This window comes from Anarhichas minor, unplaced genomic scaffold (genome assembly GCF_050575085.1).
Source record: "Anarhichas minor isolate MPS153535 unplaced genomic scaffold, ASM5057508v1 ptg000012l, whole genome shotgun sequence".
Taxonomy (NCBI): Eukaryota; Metazoa; Chordata; class Actinopteri; order Perciformes; family Anarhichadidae; genus Anarhichas; species Anarhichas minor.
This window is the reverse complement of record NW_027466458.1, coordinates 5,351,430-5,376,723: the sequence shown is the minus strand read 5'-3', so window position 1 is coordinate 5,376,723 and position 25,294 is coordinate 5,351,430. Positions and strand designations below refer to the sequence as shown.

The window sequence follows — 25,294 nt, the reverse complement described above, 5'->3', positions numbered from 1 at the left end:
CTTCCATCTAATAGATCACTTTCTGAACGAAGTCAAATCCTACCATGTCATTTTTCCTCACATCTGACACGCTCGCCCCTGCAGCTGGCAGCTCTCGTTTCCACGCTCTCAGATGCTGTTTGCAAAATAATGATTTTTTAGTTTAGTTTAGAAGGATCTCTGCACAAAACTAAAGCTAGATCCTGATACTGTATATTTTTAGCCATAGAATCACGAAACACAAAGAGTCTTAATTGTTTCTAATTTATGTGTATTATTTTAATAGTCACTAGGTTCCACAGAGAAATCCCTTGTTGGTCATCACTCATTGGCATAGCCAACCCATTCTGTCCACCAGCTTTAAGGAGTATTTCACACTTACACTGGGGTTTTTCAAGGACGACTTTTTCTTTTTCCCATTTCCCCCTTTTTGTTTACTTTTCATTTTGGGGGTTCTGAACGTGCAGCTGTTGGAAAAGTTGCAGAGTTCTCTTGTTTCATTATTTGTGTAGTTTTCTGTAATGACTATTTGAGCAGCCTGTGATGCCAGCAACCTCCAGCAGGATGAGACATGTTGAGCCATATGGCCACACTGCCCTCCCTGTCACTGTCAGACCTTTATTGTGTCCACTATGTGTGTGTGTGTGTGTGTGTGTTTGTGTGTGTGTGTGTGTGTGTGTGTGTGTGTGTGTATTGCTTTGAAGACATCATTTTGGATTGTTGTGTGCATGCTAACGTGATCGCATGAAACTGTATTTCAGCATTCCAAGACACTCGAGACAACCAGATTAACACATTTTCATTGTTAATTAATGAGCACTAAAACACACATTTGGGGTGGAATCTACCTGAACTGAGCACTTGTCAGTCTTGGAATTTTAGAAGAAAGGACCATCGAACATGTTCTTTATTGAACATTGAGTTGGCTAAATGTGCCCGATCTTGAATATGATATGGGACCAATATTACCAAGGAATATGCGTAAACATAGTAAAGACCGTCTACTATGTAATTTTCAAAGTAAAAGTTAATGAGGTACTATAATAATCCATAATGCAAATTGAACACAATACAGTATATCAATAGGTAAACCATTTTTTAAACTTGATAATTGATTTTGTACCAGCGGCTTCACAAAATTCAATAGCTTCAAATTTTTAATTATAGATATTAGGCATCTTTTGTCTCAAAGAGAACTGTAGGGACGAATAAAGCCACCCTAAAGCTGATGTTGTACCACAGGTCTTACACTATGGCTCATGCACATGGACATAATATGATGTAATTTCCCATGCAAGGGGATGGGAGTATGTGGAAGTCGGGGGTCATTTAAAAAAATCCCTTTAAAAGACTTTTTACTGTATGTTATGTTGTAAGCCTCAAGAAAGCACTCTTATTTGGTATTTATTACATTAAGTTAACAGGAAAGTCCACAGTAATTGCTGATGCAGGGGTTTTATTTGCGATTTTTGTTTGTTTCCAGAGCAGTCTCTTAAACCACGGGGCTTCCGTTGGCAATCAAGTTCAACCACCTATCGCAGTGGCGCAGCGCTTGGACAGTTTGTTTACTTTCAGTACTATATGCTTGATTTGACTGTAATTCTAATTCCCTATAAATGCACAATATTATAAAAATATGACCGGTCACCCTAAGGTTGTAGCCTGTTGCTCAAGGGCAATTCAAATGAAATGATAGGAGGTGAGAAGGGAATTCTACTGCCACTACCTAGAAAGTCAGTGAGAGGGACAACACAACTGCAGGATTGATTGGTATTTGTAAGCATGATGACAGTGACAGATGGTAAAATGCAATGCTTGCTTTGGACAGACATGGGGTAGAGTGACAGTGAGGTAAGAACAGAGAGAGAGGGGGATATGAAAGAAAGGAGAGAAGGTTCGAAGGAGGGGTTGTGGGAATCATCGCTACGTCACCTTGCACACCAAAATAGCTCCGATGTTGCCGACCACTGTCGGGGAAGACTCCAGTGAGATGTCCCTTACTGTACCCTGCAGATGCTCATGAATAGAATGAATTAGTAGCATGCCAAAAATGTAATGGTCCATTTTATATGTTTATATTTGGACCTGTAGAATTTCCTAAAGAAGAATTATGGACTTGTATTGTGTCACTGGACAGCTCAGCAGTAACTAGTTCAAGAAAAATGTACTGTCTACACCCAGGCAGAAGCTATAAATAACAATTTCAGTCCAGCAGGAAAAATGGCTGGTCAGACTCAGTTGTCAAAGCCAATACAATCCCTCCCCCACTCCTCATATTACTTCACCTCTGAGTCTTGTGATGCTTCCTGTGGTTCGATCACTTTTTACCTGATTTGGCTCACCTTTTTCCTGTAATTCTCCCTCTTATGTAGTTCCAGCACCCTCAGCTTATATGACTGATGGGAAAATGAAGGGACTGTTCTTTTGTCAAACTTTGTGGCAGCTGTAACAGGAGCTATAGCTGCTGTCAGTTTAGATTCTCCTTTCAGCCTGTGCGGTCGCCATCCTTCTTTTTGCCGGCTGCAACTTCGACAAGCCAGATGGTTCTATGGTGTCACTCTGTCAAAAGTCCAAGAAAAGTATTCGGCGACACAGTCACCTGGCCCCCAGCTCTCAGCACCCAGTTTGACATTCAATGTCAGCGGATCCCAGGTAACCTGAGGGCTTTTCTTAGCTCTTGTCAGCGCTCTCACATTAAATACTAACCACAGAACACCTGATACGTCAGAGAAAGGCAAGTGTTGATAATCTGTCGGAAAAAAACGTGGTGTTGGAATGCAGTGTTTGTAGTGTAGCTTTTCCACTGTACTTCAGAAAAGTGCACAGTGAGCACCAGGGGCGTTTCTAGGATTCAAAGAAAGGGGGGGCTTAGCCCCAAGAGGAGTGGCATGTTTGCGGCAATTTTTTTTGGGGCCCATTTGGGGCCGTGGATATCCATTGTTTCAGACAGTTCATAGATTGGTTCAATCAGAAAGAGTGTGATTTTGCTCTGTAGTTTTCCTTGCATTCAGTATATGATAACACAAGAGACAGAATTTGAGGGTCATAGTGAAATTTGACAACACAAATATGAACTTTTCTCAAATAAAGAAAGAAATAATTTTCCTGCTTGTAAAGGAAAGACGGATAAACTTCAGCCCCCCTCAAATAGGCCTAACGACGCCCCTGGTGAGCACAGTCTAGTCCAGGCAAGAAAAATATAATACGTGTGCTTCACGCTGTTGTAAAACTTTCTTCTCGAGTTTTGTTTCTTTAATTGAGGTTCATTGAGCTTACAGGGATATTTTACGTCTTAGCAAATGCCGCAAACAGGTGTCACTCTAAAGTCCTCACGTGGGCAGTGTGTCAGCAGAGCTCTGAAGACTAATTGCAGATTTCCTGCTCGGGGACCTATTTTTTGGAACGCTTTTAAAGTTTCACAGTTGGGCGGCAGCTGTCAAGTCATGAAGGTGCCTTTTGACATGTATGTTTCTCTGTGACCCTAATATCCCGTGTTACGCTCTCCTAATGGTTGAAACAAGATCACCTAGCTACCATGTGTGTGTGAGAGAGAAATGGAGTAAAAACGTTTCTCCAGCGTAGCTCTCTCGGGGTTTAGTTTCATGTCTGTGGGTCTATAACGTGTGTTTGTGTGTGACTCAGTCAGTGACTTAATGTCCGGCATGTAAACTTTAGGCACGTAAAATAGGTTTATTGGACAGTGATAGGCCAAGGCCGGTAACATGCTGGTTTTAGTCACCTCACAAACTTAAGTTTAGCTTTTGATGCTACTTCGTAAAAACCCTGTGACTGATCCCGACCATAAATCTGACCATTTTACAAGCATCATCAGAGATACAGGGTATGAATCACGCCACGCCACGCCACCGTTATAGTGGTCATGAGCGGCCAGACCATGTGTCTCTGTGGCCTGGATACGTCACCCAATGCAAGGGCGCCGTAAATCAGGAACCACCCCCGTTTGCAACTGTGCCAAATGCAGAGCAAGGCAAGCTGACCCTGCTTCCTCACCCATACCTCGCCCCATGAAACCATCTCTTGTGGCACGATGGTGGCTATGTGTCTGATTTGTTGAAAAGTTAAATTAAGGCTCTGGAATGTCAGTAACTGTTTTCGCCTTAACGGGAAGCTTAAGGGTTGCGTGGTCTCCGCTTGATTTGTGTCTTGAGTCTGAAGTTCACGTGTAATTGTATGCAGAACTCTCTCTCTCGCCTGCGAATTTGTTATCTTCAATGAGCACTCTGTTTATATGTAAGATTGAGCAAATTATGTATTATGTAAAAGGAAAAATCTCTTAAGGACTTTAATTTCAAAGGTGAGTTACCAAAGTAACATTATAATATGAGTCACAGTATGTAAATCACAGCCTGCAAAAGTAAGCATCGTGACTCCCATTCTATCAGGCTGAATAGGAACGGCTGTTCAAAATACATACAGTGCTCTCATATGGAAGGCTGATACATTCCGATCAGACCTCCCGGGGTTATAGCAATATGTGGCACCACCTAGTGGGCCATGGAACACGTGTTTTGTAAGACACCTGTGCTGTGTGCCTGCTTTTTTCGCCCTCTTCCCGTGATCATAAACTCTGTCCTATCCTACCACACAGTGGCAGGAAACAGCAGACTTGATAAACAATAGAAAATATTAGACCAAAAAAAAATGTGTTTGCTTGTTTCCAGTTGTAGTGTAGAATAAAAGAATCCTACACTCGCTCACCAACACTTACATGCATGTACAGCTGTTCATCAAACGAGGAAGATTTTATGATGTCAAACCACTTCAGCTCCAAAAGTTAAATTTAATCTAAAAAACTAAATTACTGAATAACTAAAATACATATGACAAAACAGTGTGATTATCATGCAATGCGCAGTAACAGTATTCATTATTTAGCATGCCTGTTGGATCTCAGCTCTAGTGAGATAACTTACTGGTCTCAACTTGAAATGTAGTTATGAAATTATTAACCTGGCACACATAATTATAATATATATATATATATATATATATTATAATCATATATTGGACATACAAGGGCCTACATTTTAATTATTTTTACATCAGTATTACTACTGGACAGACCGTGTGGTAATATCTGTGAGCCCTCGTAATAAATACCTCTCTGGATGAGGGTTATGGAGTATCTGTATGGCAGCACATGTTGTTTTTGTTATTGATGTAACCCTACTCCTCTCTCAATATTGGAATTAGTTCACTGCATTAGTGGCCAAAGAAATAATAATAATAATGATAGTAATAATATATATTCAGGTAACATCCCCTTTAGATTATCTAATGGCACGTATGGTATCGGCACAGGATAGAAAGCGGCTTGTTCTCTCTTTGCCGTCTGGGTGTAGTGCTAACAGATGGAGTGACTGTAAATCTGTCGCGGTGATACCTCTGTTGGAGTTGAATGCGTGTGTGATTTTTAATAATGTTGCTTTGTAAACGAGAGTACACGCTATAAAATAACGAAATAGACAAAAAGGTAATGAAAGGAAAATAATTACATTAAATTGCATTTTTATTTTATTGCCATCTTTAATTGAGCTGTGCTAGAACATAAAAGTGAAATCCAAACAGCCCTTTTATGAAATGGTATATTAAAAAGAGAAACAGGAATTACAAATGTATGCAAACATGTTACATTATTATATTTTTGTAATTGTATTATATGAAAGTGGAAATATACATATTTTTGTTTATATACACATAAAAAGGAGGAAATCTTTTCACTGTAGAAAGAACATTTAACGTGCTTAATTTATTCACGTTGTTGCTTCAGTACGGGACAAATAACACGGACCGGTTCAGAGGAGCAGCTACTCTTTGTGTGTTTCAAGCTTTCCTCCCTCAGGCAGCATCCTGAAGAGGAAGCTGAAATCAGGGAAGACTTCTTTCAGTCGAGCCAAAACGACTCTGCATGTATTCATTTCATTGCATGGTCGTTAGAAATGTGGTGGTACAAAAATATTTGAATGCCAAAGTCATACTTTATCTTCCTAACTACTTTATAGCATCGGCTAAATGTTTAGCATTTGATATTTAAAATAATTTACCTGCTGAAGGACAAACATTTCTGTGAACATAATAATACATATCTTGTTTAGTCATTCGAGTCAACTGTTGGCTTATGGATCTACTTTACTGTAAATCATTTTAAAAATATGCTTAAAATATACCTTTATTGTATTTGCATAATTTCTTGTATATGAAACAATCAGTTTTTCTATTTTAAAATGTGTTAAATAACTTCTGCGTACAGTTAAATGAAGGGCAGCTTCTTGACACTCGATTGATTTTGATTTTACAAGCACAGGAAGGTCTGAGCTGCACAGGTTAAGTTGGGAAGTGGTAGCTCACATTACACCTCTCATTTCATGTTCTTCAAGTCAACACATTTCACACGTTCTTTTTATTGTAGTTGTTTAAACCTATGAAGAGTAATGCCGGTATATCTTGATGAATTCATTTATCTGGGGACTCTTCTACTTTACATTTTCCCTTTTGGAATAGTTGGTGATCTGTTTTTACAAAGTACAGAAGAAGCCACTTGTACAATCCACTGCTGAAAGCCTTATTGTTATCTGTTCGCTGTGTGAGTGTGTACATAACATTATGTTCTTTGTCCGTCGACCACCAGGCACCCGCAGACAACATGACAATCTCTGCCAGGAAAGAGTCTATCAAAACCATATTACCTCACAAACTAAATGGGCTATATTTGTTAGTGGCATATTGTTTGGTGTTCTTTAAAGAAAATGCAATTCATACAGCTTTGAGAGGAGGGATTATATTTAATATGTTACGAGAAAAAATAGGATGTGTTGGTGTATTAATAGTACTTTTGGTGTTAGTGTGTTCTGCTACTTTGAACCAGACTGACGACTCTAAATGAATCTTTATGTGGACCAAACTGCTGCCGCTGTGGGAGCAGCAGCTTCAGGATTGCACAGCAAGGCCTCCTCCGTAAATACTTGGTGTGTGTCCTCACTCAATCACACGCACAGACACACACACACACACACACACACACACACACACACACACACACACACACACACACACACATTCTGACCACTTGTGACTTTTCATCACATGCGTCTCCTGCTGCTTGTCCAGCGGTCAGTAACACAGGGGAGCAGCGTGACACTCACATAGGGTGAAGACCCCTAGAAGTGATGTTATGCTAATGTACATGTGCCAGCATAGTCGTCATGTTAGTGGGTAGAGACTTATACGTCAGTCTCTGACAGAGGTCAGGCTGCAGACAAGCAGTGCAGAGTTTAGTGTCAGAGGTGTAGCTTGGACTTCCGCTGCCTGTCTTGTCAAGGTTGGTGTGTTTCTGCAATACGTCCAGGTGTCTTTTCAGTATAAGCTTGTTATAGTATATAGTGTATGAGGTGGTAAGTCTTGTCAGCTGCACTGAGTTGGGCGGTCGGCACTGAGGCACGATTTATAGCTGTCTTTACAGCTGCGGTGTGTTTGGACATCGTGGAATGTTTTTGTTGGATGTTTCAGTGGACTCGGTTGAGGGCTATTCTGTAGCTGGACTGGACTTGAATCCTTCTAATTCGTTACTTCCTCCAATGAGGCTCTGTGAACGGATTGGGCCCATGTGGCGTTTTGTTATGACTACGGAGCTGCCTCTAATCTCTGCGAAAGTGCATGTGTGTGTGTGTGTCCTTTCTTCTACTTTGCGAGGACAATGTGGCTTCGAATTAGACTTTGAAAACAGAGGAGATTTGTTTTTCCAAAGCTGTTCTGATAAAATATACATATTTAATGCAGTTTGCTCATCATAACTTATATTGTGTTGGTAGGCGGCTGGGCAAACATTTGTTGAGAGGTGTACAGGGAGATGTTGACCTTTCAGATAGTTGAAATATTTTGCAATATTTAAGCATGTTTAGTTTTAAAGTTGATATTGATGTCAGCTGTCTATAATTCAGATCATTTCCTTTTTTTGCAAACTGAATGACGCAGCAGTGGGTCACGTCTGTAGTAAATGACCAGTAAATTGTTGCCGATAAATGTTCACATTTAATTGTTACCTTTTGTCGGTTGATTGAGGAGTCTGGCCTCAAGAGCAGACAGGCGTTAAAGGTCATTTCAAATATAGCGGCCATTTCTGCATGATATTTGAATATTTGCTTAAATTGAAAATAAATTCCTAGGTTTCTTTTAACAAATTGATCAGTAGACCTGCACTGGACGGGAAGCCTACCCATTATCACTTTAATTCAGTGCAATATGTACACTTTTCCATGTTCATAGTGGATACTTGGTCAAAGTAAGAAAACAAAGTCTGGACAGGCAGAATTACCAGAATAGGTAAATAAAATGGGACTCAGGTCAAATGGCCAGAAAAGATCGATATATCTATAGACAAGTTAACTTGATTTAACCTATAGTGTTTATCTTAATAAGCCTCGTGTAGGTTAAAGCATTGTGAGCTGAGAAAGTGCATTACTCTGAACATTACAGACACCGCAAATTCTGCTACTCCGTACTTTAACATGTATATGTCGCACGTACACTACAATGATACAGATATTGCATATTTTTTAAGCCGATGCTGTTCTCCATGCATTGTGTACTTTCTTGCTTTTAAAATTGTGAAATGAAACAGAGATTTGTTTACGTGCAGGAGTATTTAAATAACCACATGAAGCTATTCTTAAGACTGAGCTAATAAGCTCTGCTATGACATGGCTTTGACTGTGAGGGGCTTTTTCGGCTGTCAGGGGTTCATTCCCGAAGAGCAACAGTAACACACGGAGAACAGACTGGGGTGTTATTTAAAAAAATAGATATAAAACATAGAAGGGTCAAGAGATCACAGCCAATAATGAGATCTGTATATTATATTCTGATCTCATACATAATGTTGTGAACATTTGGCCACCGTTTTCAATAGCAATACAGTTGTGAACACTTACATTAAAGAGTTTCTAAAAAATACTTTTAAGATGTATTTTATGTAATTTAAATTATATGTCTCTGAAATTTATTTTCTTCCTCATAAAACTGACTTCATCACTACGGATAGATTTCATTCTTCAATACATTTTGTTCTGCGACTGAAAGCCTGATGTCAGCTCTGGTCCTCAGCATCAGATAAATGAGCAAATATTCTTGAAAGTAAACTGTCTGGGTTGCTCAACATGTGTTATGTTTTCTTAAGCCATTTGTGTTCCTAGTTTAAGTTTATTATAAAACGAGTAGATAATCCATACATAACATCTGCCCAAAGGCAGAGACCAAACAATGCTCTTGACTGAGCAGATTTTCTTAAATTTTGCCCAATTTATGAATCACTTGAGTTCATCAATTTGTCATTAACCAGAAAGAATATCGAATTTATTATTATTATTATATACATTAGAGGTACTACACATATTTAGCTACTCTCTGGTACTCTTTGATAACAAATATTCTAATAATGCATTATAACTTTTTTTAACATTATAATATCTTTTACATTTTATTGTAAATGAATGCAAATAACAAAAGGTAGATATTCCACGGCAGTTGTAGTAGGAATGTGTCCGGGCGGTGCAGCTGTGTCCACTATTGCAAACTAAGATCATTAAATCACAGTATAACACTGGGATACTGTTGATTTTCCTTATCATTCTATTTACAAGTTTTTCTCTCTGGCTATCCACCTTGACACCTATTGTCCCTTTCTTCATCACAAAATGTGTCTAAAGTGTCTATCTAGCACATTGTGCCGGTAGCCCAAGAGTCCATATTAGTCTATTAAGGACAGTGTGCGTCGGGGGGGGGCAGCTCCAGTATTTATAGCTCTGAGTCATAAGCTGGAATGGCGTAAGTATATCTCTCCATCAGCATGCTTAAGAGTGTGTACAATCGGCAGTGAAACTAATAACTGTCAACTGTCCAAAAGTGAGTCAGTTATCATAATTACACGTGTCACTCCTTAGACTGTGGCATGTTATTTTATAGGTATGTTTTTGTTATTGTATGTATCGCAAATACATCCAAATTAAACTCGACAAAAACACCCATGTGGTTCTTTAACTTAATGCACTTTAGTTTTCTGGACAAAGACAAAATGCTTAACAGGAAGAAATGCAAACTTAGCAATCACATCTTTAGTCAAAAAATTGTCTATAAGTTGTTTGTTCAGAAACAGCAATGTTAGTTCTTGAAATAGCATTTTTATGTGTTTTTTTTAGCATTCAGCTTTTATATCAGGAACACTTTTAGTGACTGAAGCTGCTCTAAATTAAGTTTTTCATAAAATGTGTATTGTTATATATTTTTAAACCATTTAATCACATTCATTACTGTTATTTATTTTTTATTTTGTCCTGTTAGTTTTGAGTTTTGTTGAGTTTTCATTTTCAATATCAGGGTTTGATTTCGGGACCATATGTCGACAGCAGGATATATAGCTATATATAGCTGTATATAGCTCAGTATAGCCTAGCGTATAAACTATGGTTGTTTTATGATGAGTTTATGAAGTGGCAATGTAATCGCAAAACCACATAACAACTACATAAGCTAGTAGGAAGACAGACCTGGAAGCGATAATCCTCTGCAAGATTCAGTTGCATAAATTCATATTTTAAAATGTCTCTTCTTCTGCCCCATATTTAAAAAGGACAATCACAACCCGTTTTATTATAATCCTTCTCTCGTCATGTGCAGTACAACCTTTTAAGAAGAATCTGTGGAAATGTGATCACAAATAACCATAATGCAGTGCATCATGCGAACTTTGTGGCTGACAAATCTTGTTCTCGAACAATTTGAGACTTCACCATTTCTAATCTCATTGGCTTGTCACCTTTTAGCAGGGTTTGTAGGAGCACTTTCTGGATAGGGCACTGCCAGGTGCTTAACATAGATGATGTGATGAATAGTTAAGTAGACTAAGTTTAGACAGCTCGTGAGAACATTCATCAGAAAAGGACAGGCCAGTCAAACATGGTCACAGCACCAGTCGGTGATGTGGTTCTAAGTGCTATTAACAGTTTGGGTTGTAAGAACCTGGTGTACGGAGCAGTGTAGGAAAATGGGCGCTTCAGCAGCTAACCTATTGATATCTGAACCGTGCTTTAAACAGCTGTCCCTCTTCTACTTCAACTAACTCGCTCTGTATCCGAGAAATTGAAATTATGTTGCAGCACCCGGTCCGTGGTAGATGTGCTGTGACCTCTCTGTGGAAGGTGAAATCCATCATGTTCCATATGTTGGTTAGAATTCAGTGAAACAATGTATGAACTACGTTTGTTATCATGATTAAAAACGCACACTGAAAGTAGTAAGAGCTGTTGATTGCAACATGAAAGCTATTTCCTGCTTACGTTTACATTGCTTTATTTGTAATGCAAATGGTCGAAGGAGGCTGCTGCCTATCTCTACGGTCTTACAGAAGAACTTCAGGAGGAATTTCGGAGTTCACGTACCTCGTAGGGGATTTTACTCGTCAGTAATCTGGACAATCATATCTGACACCAGGAGACAGACAGAGGTTGAGAATCCTAAGATTTACAAATTTTGGTTGATGAAAACTTACCAGTTCCTGAGTACAGAAAAGACACCAAGGAATTATAGAATATGAGATATTCTGAGCATATTGTTCTGCACCCCAGCTGACATAACCATCTTTCCTAGCTACTGTCATCAGCCACACAATGTAAAGAAAATACCTTTGCTTACCATTGTTAGGTGAGAGAACAGCACAGTTACACAGTCTGTGAATATGGGGAACTGAGACTTTCTAACAGTTAATGGCAATAAGAAAAGGAAAGCAGTGGACTAAATGCCATTTTGTAGTTCTATGATCAAAACTGCGCAAAAGTGGTCCTTTTTTGGTAGTTTTGTAATCGTATACAATATCTGCATTAAGCATAATCACCAGCCACAGTTGTGACATTAGCAGCCAATAATGGTAGTGAAGTGGTGTGATGATTGAAAACAGTGTGAACTTAACTGAAAGCAAAACAATGTTTTTTTGTGTTGGATATTAAGACAAAATGTGCTGCTTTAGACAGCAGTAACATTTGAAATTGACATATTATTCACAATAATGACTTATCCTTTGCTCTTTCATGCCAGATTTCTCACCTATAGTAACTGAAAATTGAAAACCACCCTCCACTACTTCACTTGTAGATAGTATTAAGTGTATCTAATTTGTGTTTAATTCAACCACCCATACTTTCATATCCTGTTCATTAGTAGTTCCCTTCTCAGCTATTCTGTGAGATCTAACAAGGTGAGTGGATTTGTCCTTTGAGATATGTGATGTTTATTTTTTGTTCCTCAACAGCATCAGTACGGTGCCCGTGGACAGCGGCAATAAGAAGTGCCTCCAGGTAGGCGCAGGTGGTGTGCAGGCGGGGCCTCAGCAGCAGAACCAGCAGTTCCTCCTGAGCCCAGCCAGCCTCCAGCTCGCCCAGCTCCAGGCCCAGCTTACCCTCCATCGCCTGAAACTGGCTCAGGGTGGCAATTCAGCCGCTGCTGCCACTATTCTCAATCAGGTTCTTTCCAATGTCGCCATGTCCCAACCCCTGTTCAATCAGCTACGGAACACTATGGTTGGGAACCCACAGGGTGCCTTCCACACGGGAGTGCTAGGTTTTCCCCCTTCAAATTCAGCGTTGGGGGCCTTGGCTGGGGGGGGATTCAACCAAAACCCAGGGAATGTGAGAGTGAACCACCCTGGTGGAATGGGGGCGGTGGGCCAACAGAGAGCGGAGTATGGTAAAACATCAGCGTCAACTTACCCTTCTGATACTGACAGGCGTGTTCAGTACAACTTAGTTGGTGCGACATCTGGAGCGTCAGCCACAGCTGGTGATGGACAGTACACGGTGATTAACACTCATGCAAAAAACATGAACAACATTGGTTTTCAGAGAGATTTCTATGGGCGTGATGTGCTGGGACAACAATCTGGGTTTAGTGTCAATGAGCAGAACATGAATGTTTATAACTCCACTGGGCTTAAGGAGCAATGGAGAGGCCCCGCTAACTTGAGTCACACTGGAGGGGTGGACAGGGTTTCTAATGCTGCCAATGTGTGGACAGCAGCTGGGCAGCCAATTCGGTCCAGAACAGAACTGTATAACCCAGAGGAGCCAACCCCTGACCCCAAGTTCAATCCCAGTAGTGGGATTTCCTCTTTTGCTTCAAGTGGCTCGCAGGGGTTTGGGGGCTACCAGCCCCTGCATGGAAATGAGGAAACCGTATCTTCAGGTACCAGGACACTTCAGCCCTACCAATTCAATGATTACCATGCTGTCACACCTAATCAACTGCCACACCAGTGTAGCATCTGTGACAAGAAGGTCTACAACCTTAAGGTGAGTGAACCGATCACTCAAAATATAAATGCTTGCATGTAAATGTATGAGGAGTTGCTTGTTTTGTAAGCATATACACGTAACTGTAATGCCTGAAACTATACAGAATGATTCACCAGCAAGTTTAACATTTTTCAGCTTACATCTTAATTGAAAATAGACAATGGAGAGTTGAACAAATGGGCAAGTTTGTCTTCAAATTAAGCAAGAAGTCATTTGATGTTATTCAATCACTAAAATGGGTTAATGTCCTGGCTTTGGATTAGAAAATTGGCATTTCAGCCTGAAAATAGCTAATATACTGTCGCTAAATGTTTTGATTTAAGGAGCAGCCACTAACTAACCAATCCAAGATGTTGTCTCTTTAACTGCTCTCAGCCATGAGCTTATACACCGGGTATGTAAGACCTACCATGGGAGGGCAAGCAGTGAGCTTCCAGTGTTTCCAAGCTGTCTGAGACTATGTTCGGATGGTGTGCGTGTGTGTTTTAGGACTGGGACCATCACGTGAAGGGAAAGCTACACCTGCAGAACCGTAACTTGTACACAAACGAAAGGTGAGTTATTTGCTGCTCAAAAAATGTATCGAACAGAGTTGAAAGTAGGTCGTGATTGCAAAATGTTCTCTACCGTGTTGTTTTACTATTGACTGACAATTTGAGATGTTCACAAAGCTAGTGGCCTCACACGGGACATTTTGTTTTTAGTTCATTTTCAAACAATAATAGCTAAAAAAATGTTACTTTTACAATTAACCTTGACCATAGTTGGATATTTTCCCCTCTCGCTTACCAGCTGTTACAGTTTGTTTTAGTTTTAGCTGATCAGTTCAGAGCAATATCTCTCGAGTGTTTGAAGCATTTTATTTTGCTTTTCCTTGCTCTATATACGGCTGGCATGATGTTTCTATGAATATGAGCTCTGTCACTAGATATGAGCAAGCAAGGCAGGGGAGAGGCAGCTAAAATCAGCCTTCTCTGATTGTTGCAGCTCCTCTGTGGTATCGGCTGGAGCTGTTCACTACGCTGTCGGTAGGTCTTCTGATGGAGGTCTGAACCCCGGAGGGACGAACGCCATGGTCTACTCTGCTGCAAGTCAAGGTAAGGTAACCCATATGTCACCACAACTGCCTCTGTTTGTCAGCAATGTTAGAGTGATGTTTATCTGATTGCCGGAATGTGTGAAACAACGTGATAGATGGAGGTCAGGCAGTATTTTTAGAATTACGTGAGGGCATGAGGCATGATGTTTTTATAACTTGACACAGTGTATTTTAATACGTTGATGTATGCTGAATGAACATCCAAAATATGGTGGACCACAACACTAAGCCACACCTAAATATGCAGTTGTTGTTGCACATATTATAACTGCAAATCCATAAAGCTGATGTCACTTGTCCAATGCTTTTTTACACAGAAACAAATTGAGCAGCAGTTTTCTACCATATCGACAGTATCTGTCCACCCTATATCTATATCCCTTTCTATATCACTTATGTATAATTCCTTAAAGGCAAACCACCTGTGGTTGGTCGCAGGCAGCTTGAACGTAACTCTTTGAGCAGCCTTAAGTTGGAGAGATTGTCTCTTCACTCAGAGAACCGTTGTTTACTGGTACATATGTTTCCTTTTGTTGATTCTTCTTTTAGTTCAGTGTTTAGAAAGGTTGGGGAACAATAGCTGTAAATAAGAAGGACAATTTATGTCTTGTTTTGAGCTAACGACACAACTGCTGTAGTAAGCCAGCACCATGGGCCAATGATGAGAAATCAAGCCATATCATTATAAGTACAGATGTCAGTTTTAGCACTGATGCATGTTTTGTGTCAACCCAGTGTTTTAAAATTCCGTAATTATACAACACAAACGAAAAAATAATGAAAAGAAAAATAACTGTGATAACTAATGATAACTAATGATTTGAATTATTCCCTTTGTAAGTAATATTTATAACAATGCGTGTCAACAAATAACTTCATCCCACACTTGGTCGACTGTAAGCAGAGATTATTAAATCCAGATTTCAAATTGTTTCCACAGATGTATCTACAGGAGCCAATGCATCATACTTGCCAGTTGCAGCCATGACGACTTATCCCGCGTCAGATACGGGATTCGTCTCACACCAGCCAGAGTCAAAGGTCAGACAAATGTATGTTTTTTTTCTCAGGATTATTAGAGTTTGCCCTTGACATATAAATCTAATTTTGTGACCGGCTTGGAAGAATGCCGGTGAAAAGGACCAGCTGTCATCCTTGAACATGAACACGGCTATACCTTGATCATATCTTGTTTCACGGAAATTGATTGATGGTGATTAATGAATAATATTTGACTCTAATAATGACTGTTGCATTAATAGACTCAGAGGACAATGGCCAGCTTTCATTGGTGTTCTTTGGTGCAGAGTAAGATGATATGTTATTATATTTTATCTCTAATTACGTTTAATACTGCATATCTCCTATATACTGCATTTCTTCTGTGTTTCTTAAGATAATTTGTTGCTCAGCAGCACGAACAAGTGTGCAAAGTGTGTAATGAATGGAGCCAGAAGGTGTTTGCTTTTAATTAATAGACCCAGATCCTCTTGTTGACAGCTGCTGGCCCAACAGCAGGCTTTGTCTGGGCTGGACAACTCTTTTTCCACTCTGTGTCGTTAAAATGTTGGCTATAAAAGAAAGTGTTGAGACTTTTCTAATATCCTTATTTTACCACTTAATTATTATTCAGCCCCTGGATACATTTGATGCAGTAAAATGGGTTTATATGACAAAAAACGGAAGTTGTTATATAGAAGGGGACATTTGTGAATTTGTATTCAAATATTATTCTTACTTTGGGATTATTTTATTGTTACTTACATTGGCTTTATTTTAGGCAGGGTGACACACATTTCCCATTTGTAAGTGCGTCCTACTGTAAAACTTTAAGACCGGACACAACTCAGCAGCGTCTTGAATTGTTTGCGTTTTAAAAACAGAAACCGTTTCATGTTAACTAAAGCAGCTGTCCACATACGCTCTGCACAGTCCAATGCTCACACTACAGCACTCACGTACTGTTAAGAGCTAGCTTAATTTTTGCAATTCAGAAAAAATGTTTGCTCAACTTACACGTGTAACAAAGCTATCATGCAATCACTTTGACTGAATGATGCAGGATTTGAATGGGCTGCTGATGGGCAGCTGCAGTGACGCTTGCATGGCAGGACGTGGTAAAAAGAAAAAAATTTAAATGAGCATTAGTCCAGAAGGTTTTATCCATATTGCATAGACAGAAGTTATTTAACAATTATAAGACTATTCATTTTTATGAATATTTATTTTAGTGCTAAGCCACACAGTCTGTCAACTTACTCAAATGTAAAACTTTGATTACAGTGGAGGGTGCAAATATAGTACATTGTAGGAACGTGTCAGGGTACCAATAATGAAGAAAAGCTCTTGTTAATCTCATCACTTTGCCTTTGGCTGCAATTAAATTTGAGTATTGTTAGGAAATGATTCGTCACTGCTTGCTGACCCACAGTCGGTTAGCCTGTCCAAAAGTTTTGGCCGCTGACTGGGGTTGAAAAACAGCAGCTGTTGATAGGCGTCCATCACGAGAGGTGTCCTGAAAAGCAAAGTGCAGCAGATGATGAGTGAGGTGAAAATTAGCCCCAGCAAACCTGTGGAAAGCCAACTCTAGTGCCGGGCACACAGCTTTCAGTCAGCGGGCATTATGTTAGACACATACCTGCACACAGGTATATACTGTACTGTCCGTTGTGTATTTAGTTGCACTTCTTGAAACACACCATACCAACCTTTACAGAAAATGTTCAGGCCCTGTCCCAAAAGCTCCTTAATTAAGCCACATTATACAGTATACACACTATTCACACTATCGGAAAAAATGTAGGATGCAGTTTCTCATTTGCATGACTAATATTTGATATTGATTAAGATTCGATATAATATAACAAAAGAAAACCAAAAAGGTTTCACCAGCCAACGCGAAAACACGAAAAAAGAGAAAGGCCCATGTTTGGTTTGTCCGCTCAAGGCTACTGTAGAAACATGACAGTTGGCTCAGTGAAGAGGACCCGCTCCTCCAGTAAATATAAATGGCTCATTCCAAGGTTCTATATATATACACGTTAATATATATATATATATATATGTATATATATAATTATATGAATATAAGAATAGAGACTTGTATGGTTGACGTGGGCTGAGGCCGATTCTGAGTGAGGCGCATGTTGTTTAACTTACATTCCTTCCACTGTAAAACCACTTCTTCCGTTTCAACAAACATGCGTGACTCTGCTGTTTTGTATCAGCCAATTTAACAGGAGCCTGAACTCAGTAACATGAAAGTCATACGCTTCATTGGTCGGTTATTGACAAAGAGTTTTATTGTAGCAGTGGGAAAATATTTATAGGCTGTGCTGCATGAGCTAAAGTTGGTTGCTATAAACACACACCTGTCGAAGCGGAACAGGTGGGGTTTTACTGGTTTTTAAGCCCTGTGTTGAACAGAGAGCACTCACACAAATGCACACGCACCACCGCATGCAATGATAACTTGTGAATTTATTTTCGATGTATTAAGTTTTATTTATGTATGTTTGGATATGAAAGTCAAAATATACAAAAATGAGCACAACCTGTACAGAGAAGCTCACACACGTGCATTAGCACATGCATGCATATCTTTTGCATGCTTGCACATACAAAGCAGTCTTTAGTTTGGACTGCAGTTTTCCGCAGCCCAGCTGGAAGTAAAACGGTAGCTTTATGTGATAAGACAACTCAAACAGAGATAAACACAGGATTACAGCTAACTGCTGTGAAGAGCACAGACCTTAAGACCCCCTGGTCACACCCCGAAGGCAGTGGTGTAACATTTCAGACTGGTGAGAGACGGGTAAAGCGATCTGACGGATAGGCATGTGAAGGAACGTGGGGAGAAACTGTGAAACCAGACTGACTACCTCCCTGGATCCTCCAACATGGATCCTGCTTTGTACAAACAAACAGACATGTCCTGCGGAGAGATTCCAGCTAATGATAGTCAGCACGCTGTCAGTCAAAACAGGAAAGCACTCAGTGTGAAATGGTTGTTCAGCAGGACATAGTGTTGAGTGTTTCAGCCACAGAACATATGGCTGAATACACTCTGGCAGGTAAAGACATTACCACTGTTGACTGCAGTGTAGGGTGCAAATTGTCTGATTGGTAGATTTATGGAAAAGTGCATTTAAGACAAGAAATTATGTATTTTTTCCTATTGTCTTTGGGCTTAATTGAAATAAAAGCAAAATTAAGATGTGACGAAGCAAACGTTATAGAGAATCATTAATTACACAAGGTATTTTTCTTTCATAATTAATTTCCAATTCAATCAAATTATTTTTTTGGAGCTGACCAGGTTAATTGGTCTTAATTCTTAAAATCAAACTGTAGTGAATGTAAGTGCATAACCTGTTGTGTGTGGGTGATTTAAAGCATAAAACCATGACATTGTTTATCTTCAACAGAAAAATTACATTTTTTTTTCCACAAAAGTTTTGTTTTTGTTGTTCCATATATTCAAAGCCCCGTAATCGACCATTTGAGGATAACATGGCGGTGTGATGCCTCCCTGTGAGTAGCATTGACATGGCATAACTCTGTGCCTCTGGTGTGCGGTTAACAGAAACAGCTACCGTTCAAAGCATGAGCCAACCTTGACTGTGACATCAATGCTGTGGTCAAACTGTCTGAGCTTCCAGACACAGACAACATTTTATAGGTCACACATTAGTGACACTTCTCTCTAATATCGCAAGGACATAAACAGCCTATTCCTGGATCTGTTTAATGAACCCGACCTGCTCTGACCTTTGTGTGTCCTGGTGATGCCACTGAGCTGTTGATAGAATTATTGCTCTTATCAACTGCTGGCCAGAAACCATTCAGTTGTGGCATCGATATTCACTGATCTGGCTCATACAGATCATCATTTGATCGGGGTTGTATGGATAGTTTAATAGCTTTTCCACAATTTGTGATCAGTGCTTCATGTATGTTATCAATACTGATTATGTTTCAACATGCATCGTAAAGTGATTTTGAGATTGTAAAAGTTTCCTCCTCCTCCTCCTCCTCATACATTCTACACCTCACGCTGTTAGACCCAGTGTGAAGTGTATGTTAGTGTTGATGTTTTCCCTGAACAAATTCCCTGTAAAAACAGAGACCCTAGCTGCTGGTCCGAGGTGGTATTAAGACTCCAGTCTGTCCCGCACATGTAACTGTCTGTCAGGTCCATCAGCCAGCAAAGCAGGAGGAGGAGGAGGAGAAGGGGCACTGGAAAACTTGCAGTGGCAGCACAATGGTTGCAGAAATAAGACTCCAAGATATGACGCTCTGAATTTACAACCGCTTTCTGAAATGATGTTCGGGGGAACATGAGGTGTCAAACGGTATGTCCAACGACTAGGTTGATGATGAATAAAGATAGACAGATTCAATCAGTCAGTGGTACTTGCCTTTGCATTTTTTAAGTTATAAATGTAGTAAGTAAATTGTTCTGGGGAACGAATGGGAAAGGTGAAACAACTACTAAAAGGATGCATATAATGCATGATAAACGTTAGTCTTCTCCTTCACATGCTCCTCCGCTATGCGTAAAGCTATTCCTTTTGATTATCTGTGTTACCGTCTTAGCATGGCTGTTCTCTAAATTCTGCTTTGGACAGAGATGGAGGATGACAAATGTGGTGATTGTGAGTCCATAGAGGGAAAGATTCACGTAAAGCCCAATCTGAAAAGAGAAGGAAGGGAAGACTAAACACTGTTAACATGATCTGCCTTAAAAACAAATCTATAAAAGTAAATACGATAATAATAAAGCAATGGATTGTCAGAAGCAATAATAATGCAATATCTACTGTCTCTATGCAGCGTTCTGTGTGTCTCCATGAAGAAAAATATAATTTACTGCTCATTTAACCACTTTCCATTAAGTTACAAAAGCAATGCAAGTCGCTATAGTTGGCAGCCCAGAGGGATTTGTGTGAAATGTCTCGGGCCAGTCAGCTGACAAGTCTCTAAATCCAAACAAGTAAACTTTCATTATCACTGCTGCACTACTGCCAAGGAACTATTAATAGATGGAATGAGGTGGATTGTATTAAGGAGGGAAACTGACATGACATCCTGTGTGATACTGTTACACTGATGTTAGACAGACTAGTTTCCTACACTATGATTGACTCGGATGTACTATAAAGATTGTTAAAAGGGCACACTGACATTTTGGAAGTTTTTTATTTTTTGCCATCAAGCCCACAGTTAGATGAAAGGATCGATAATTGATTTAATCTCTGTTTTATTTCTGTGTATCCATTTGAGAGTTCAGCCTATCTTTACAGATTCACTGGAAGCAGGGGGAAACTGCTAGCCTAGCTGTGTCAAAAGTGAAAAAAAATAACAAGTTTAAAATCCCTGTAACTGTCGTAGTTACATGTTATATCTTTTATAATTACCCATGAAGAAATAGAAAAGGAGGCGCTGTGGTTGGAGCAGTTAGCTTACGCATTGCAGCTAGATTCCTTCACCATACGACACATGGGTTCAGTGCACGCTTACTAAAGTTAACAACTGAACAAAACCAGACGACTAGCCCAGTATTCATGGTGACAATTATTATATATTATTGTAAGCAGGATGTTGATATATATTGATGTACTGGATTTTATTATACTGGTCTGTCTGATACTTAAAACAGTATTCATGGTTGTAATTGTTTTTATTATTTGCAGCCATTTCCACCCAGAAAGGCAACAACTGGGCGAGTCGTCCACATCTGCAACCTCCCCGAGGGCAGCTGCACAGAGAATGATGTCATCAACCTGGGACTACCCTTTGGCAAAGTCACCAATTACATCCTCATGCGCTCTACTCACCAGGTACAAGAATATAATTGTTTGATTCTTTTTTATTCATATATATCAGTACCAGTACAACTCACTCAGGTTTCAGTTATCAAGACTGAACTACACCATTAATATCACGCCAATCAAATTTAAAGCATTCATACTAAAATCGTGGTATTGGTTTCAGGGACTAAAGCAACTGTTATGGTGGTTTGTTACGGTAATGAAATGTGATAGCTTGAGATGATGATTTTCAAAGGTTATCTTAAATCCAGTCTGACATGTGAAATGTGAAACATTATTGTGCAGATGCAAGAGAAACCATATAACTGTCAGAGGGGGATTATTGTTTATATGCATTTTCTGTTCTCCCATTAGGCATTTCTGGAGATGGCGTATGTTGAAGCCGCTCAGGCCATGGTTCAATACTACCAGCTCACTCCAGCTGCGATTGACAATCAGAAACTTCTTATACGAATGTCGAAGAGGTACAAGGAGCTGCAACTCAAGGTGAGGCTGAACAACAAAATAAACATTAGGTTAAATGCTGCGTTGCTTAACTGGAATTTATTTTCTGTATAGAAACCAGGTAAAGATCTTCAGTCCATCATCCAGGACATCACCTCTCAGCGGGGAAAGGACGAGATGCAAGAAGTTGAACAGTAAGACAACTTTTCATTCTACTTTATCACGATCCTTTTTTTGTATAGCCAAGTTCTTTGAGTCACTAATTGAGGAAAGCAAAATGGAAATCCATGAAGGTAAACATTTTGTAGATGACTACTTAAGCCTGCGTGATATTTCTGATTTCTCCATGTAATCTATCTGACCATCATCTCCTTCCAGCTACATGCCAGAGAGAGCACGCTCCCGCAGCCCAATCAGCCGCTCACTAAGTCCTCATTCCCACAGCCCCAGTTTTACATCATGCAGCTCAGCCCACAGCCCCCAGGGAGGACCATGCAGGGGTCCGGAGAGAAACAGCAATGGCCTGGGCCCCCGCAGCGGCTCTTGGGATTGGTCCTCACACTTAAGAAGGGGTGAGGACGAAAGGGAGAGGGATGACCCATGGAGGAATGGGGGCAGTGTGGAAGACGATCGGCCAAATGGACGGGCAGCTGAACGTTGGAGGGCTTATCAGAAACCCTTGGATCATATCAGCTCCAGATCTGCAGATGAGCGAGAGGGTGGAGGAGGAGGAGGAGGAGGAGGAGGAGGAAGTGGAGGTGAAGGGATAAGGGGCAACAGAGACTGGCACCCACGAGGCAGCCCTCAAGGCATGTCCTTCAGCTCTTACAGGAATAAGGAGGGCGAGTTCTACACGAAGGAACAAATGTACAAGTCAGACAAGCCGCCCAGACCTCCATACCAGAGGCATGATACCAAGCCAAAGAGGAGGGATGGTGGTGACCACCACAGCAGATCGAAGCATTCTGAGTTTGAGATAACTGAGGAGCCCCTTCGCAGAGCACTAGAAGACAAGAGGCAGGGTTCACCAGGCAAAGACAGGAGCAAGAAGACAAGCAGGAGGTGCATCACTGCGGAAAAACATGAGAAAGAAAACACTACTGATAATAATGTGAGTAACTTTTGTAATATTATTTGCTGTTGTATACTTTGCGTGGCACATCCTTCCAGCTGTTAAGGCATTTCTTTTTCCAGGATCGCAAGTCAAAAGAAAAATCAGTTTCACCTCAACAGACCAATATGCCAAAAGAGTCTACTGAAAGTAGCAAAGAAAGAGACACTGTAAGTAAGCATTAAGATCTTCATTACACATTCAAACTCCTGTCAGGGCAACTGTAAACATCATCTTTAAAGCTCCAGGTTACTACTACTGCAGAGTAGAGTATTAATGGCTCTTTTCTCAATGCATTTTCTAAGGTGAAGGAGCGGGAAAGTGGAGATGACACTGATGAAGAGTGTTGGTATCCTAAGAACATGGAGGAACTGGTCACTGTAGATGAAGTGGGAGGAGAAGATGATTCCATAATTGAGCCAGACCTTCCCGAGCTGGAAGAATATGTACCCTGCCCCAAGGAGTCTGCAGAGGAAGAAGCAGTGGATGAGTATATACTACCACCTACCTCCTCCTCCTCCTCCTCCTGTGAGGTGCAGGAGACATCTAATGAGAAGTCTAATCAGGAAAGGTTCTGTGAGGATGCTGCAGCCAGTCCTGAAGACCATACACTCAGTCCAGTGACTCCTGATCTACCAATCCCCAACCTTATTGACTTCCCCAGTGAGGAGTTCAAGGCTGCGCTGGAGGATACATGTTTAGAGGATAAAGTAACCAAAAGTGGGCCATCAGAGGAGCCAATGGAAAATCACATTTGTGTTTCAGAGGACAGCAAAACCCTGGAAGTAGAACAGGTCACGGAAATGATCAATAATGGGGTTCAACACAAGGATGACATTCATCAAAAAGGTACATTTCAAAAGAGAAGTCAAATGTTTGCATCAGAACCATGAGAGATCAAGCGTTCAGTTACATGAAGCATCTTAAAGGATAGGTTTAGTATATAGTATAAGGACAAGTATTTACGTTTTGTCCAAAAAAGGCATTCTAAAGGAGAAAGAAAGTTAGGAGTTTCACATTACAACTATAAAGTATATGCATTTCCTGCAGTTATGATTGTTGTAAACAGCTATGTATTTGGTTTCTTCCCTAAGGGAATAGTTTCAGATATTCCCTGCAACTCTGTCATGTAATGTCCCAAAACTAGTGTCAAAAAATATATATTTTTGAGTAAAAGTAAATACATCATGGTGAGTTAGTGGTTAAAAAGTGTGGCGTATACTGTGATTTCACTCCTATCATGGATAATAAAAGCTCAATTTGTGTTGTATTGTGCATCCTGCCTTTCTTATAGCTTACATGCCTTTTACAGAGATCGAGGCCCCCTCGCCATCTCGTGAGCAAGACAAAGCTGTCAGTGAACACAGCATCCCTTTGGGTGAGCATAAGTTTTATCATCACTCTGAACCAGAATGTTTGAAAATACACTGACATTGAGAACTCTACGCGCTATATATCAGATCCTCAATTTTTTATTATGTAAAAAATATTCATAAAAAAAGAATGATACAACTGTATCAGATTTCTCTGGCTGAATCAAACCCAGTCCAACAGTCTTTGAACTGGTCTATATTTAATGGTCGTCACAGAGATAAGTTCATAGAGTCTTGAGCTTGTGGTTTTAGTGTTGTCATGTACACCATTAATAAGTGCACTGACAACCTGTTGCATTAGCACTCTAATTGACTGGAATTGCTTGGTCACTTGCTGACCTATTTCCGTGAGCAGGTTGTGAAATGCACCCCTGAGAGATGAGTATTTATATTATCATTAGGGCTAGAATGACACGGCCAAGCACATGGCCAATGTTGGGCCTGCTGCATGGAGACTTTACATAAGCCCTGGTGCAGTGTAACAACAATAGCCCACAGTACAGACACATGAGTTCGGCTATTCCTGTTGTATGATGCCCTGGGAATGTGTGTGTAGGTGTGTGTGCGCGTGCGTGTGTCTAGACTCTAGAGCAATCTGTGTCCATTGATAGCATGGATAGCATTGTCACAGCCAGATATGTGTTGTTGAAATGTACCTTGATACTCATCTGAACAGTGTGTTTTAAAGGACTAAAATAACAGACATGTGATATGTTTTTTTGTAAAAGAAGAGTGACTTCATTCTCAGATAGACGTTACTCCACTATATCTTTAGATAGCAAATAGTTGTTTGCCGTGATATTAATGCTCTGACTGTCCTGTAGTAAACCTTTAGGTAAGAGAAGAGCGTCCCGTCCTCTTTAATTCATTCATCAAAGGAGAAAATAAAATTGTGCAGTTGTGTGTTTCATGTGCAGATTACATCATTATTTCCTATCTGAGTGACATAAAAGGTTTTCATTTTGGTTTAATCTTTTCTGGTAATATATTTTGTCTTTTGTCATTCCAATTGAATGAAAAGTTGCATTTAAAAAAATGTTTTATGCTGACTAGAATCAATCAAATAGTATATTGTAGTTGGAGTGCAGAAGTTAGATGAG

The 25,294-nt window shown here is 40.0% G+C and overlaps 1 protein-coding gene across 1 annotated transcript in view; it reads left to right on the top strand.

The window, feature by feature from the left end:
* rbm20 (RNA binding motif protein 20) overlaps positions 1–25,294 on the top strand; it is a 40,908-nt gene that overhangs the window by 13,993 nt on the left and 1,621 nt on the right. Inside the window, exons 3-13 of the mRNA XM_076090841.1 lie at positions 12,296–13,331; positions 13,824–13,888; positions 14,322–14,431; positions 15,374–15,474; positions 21,129–21,275; positions 21,621–21,752; positions 21,825–21,904; positions 22,089–22,821; positions 22,905–22,991; positions 23,127–23,670; positions 24,134–24,199. Coding sequence (XP_075946956.1) covers positions 12,296–13,331; positions 13,824–13,888; positions 14,322–14,431; positions 15,374–15,474; positions 21,129–21,275; positions 21,621–21,752; positions 21,825–21,904; positions 22,089–22,821; positions 22,905–22,991; positions 23,127–23,670; positions 24,134–24,199 — 3,101 coding nt within the window. The remainder of the gene's footprint in view (positions 1–12,295; positions 13,332–13,823; positions 13,889–14,321; positions 14,432–15,373; positions 15,475–21,128; positions 21,276–21,620; positions 21,753–21,824; positions 21,905–22,088; positions 22,822–22,904; positions 22,992–23,126; positions 23,671–24,133; positions 24,200–25,294) is intronic.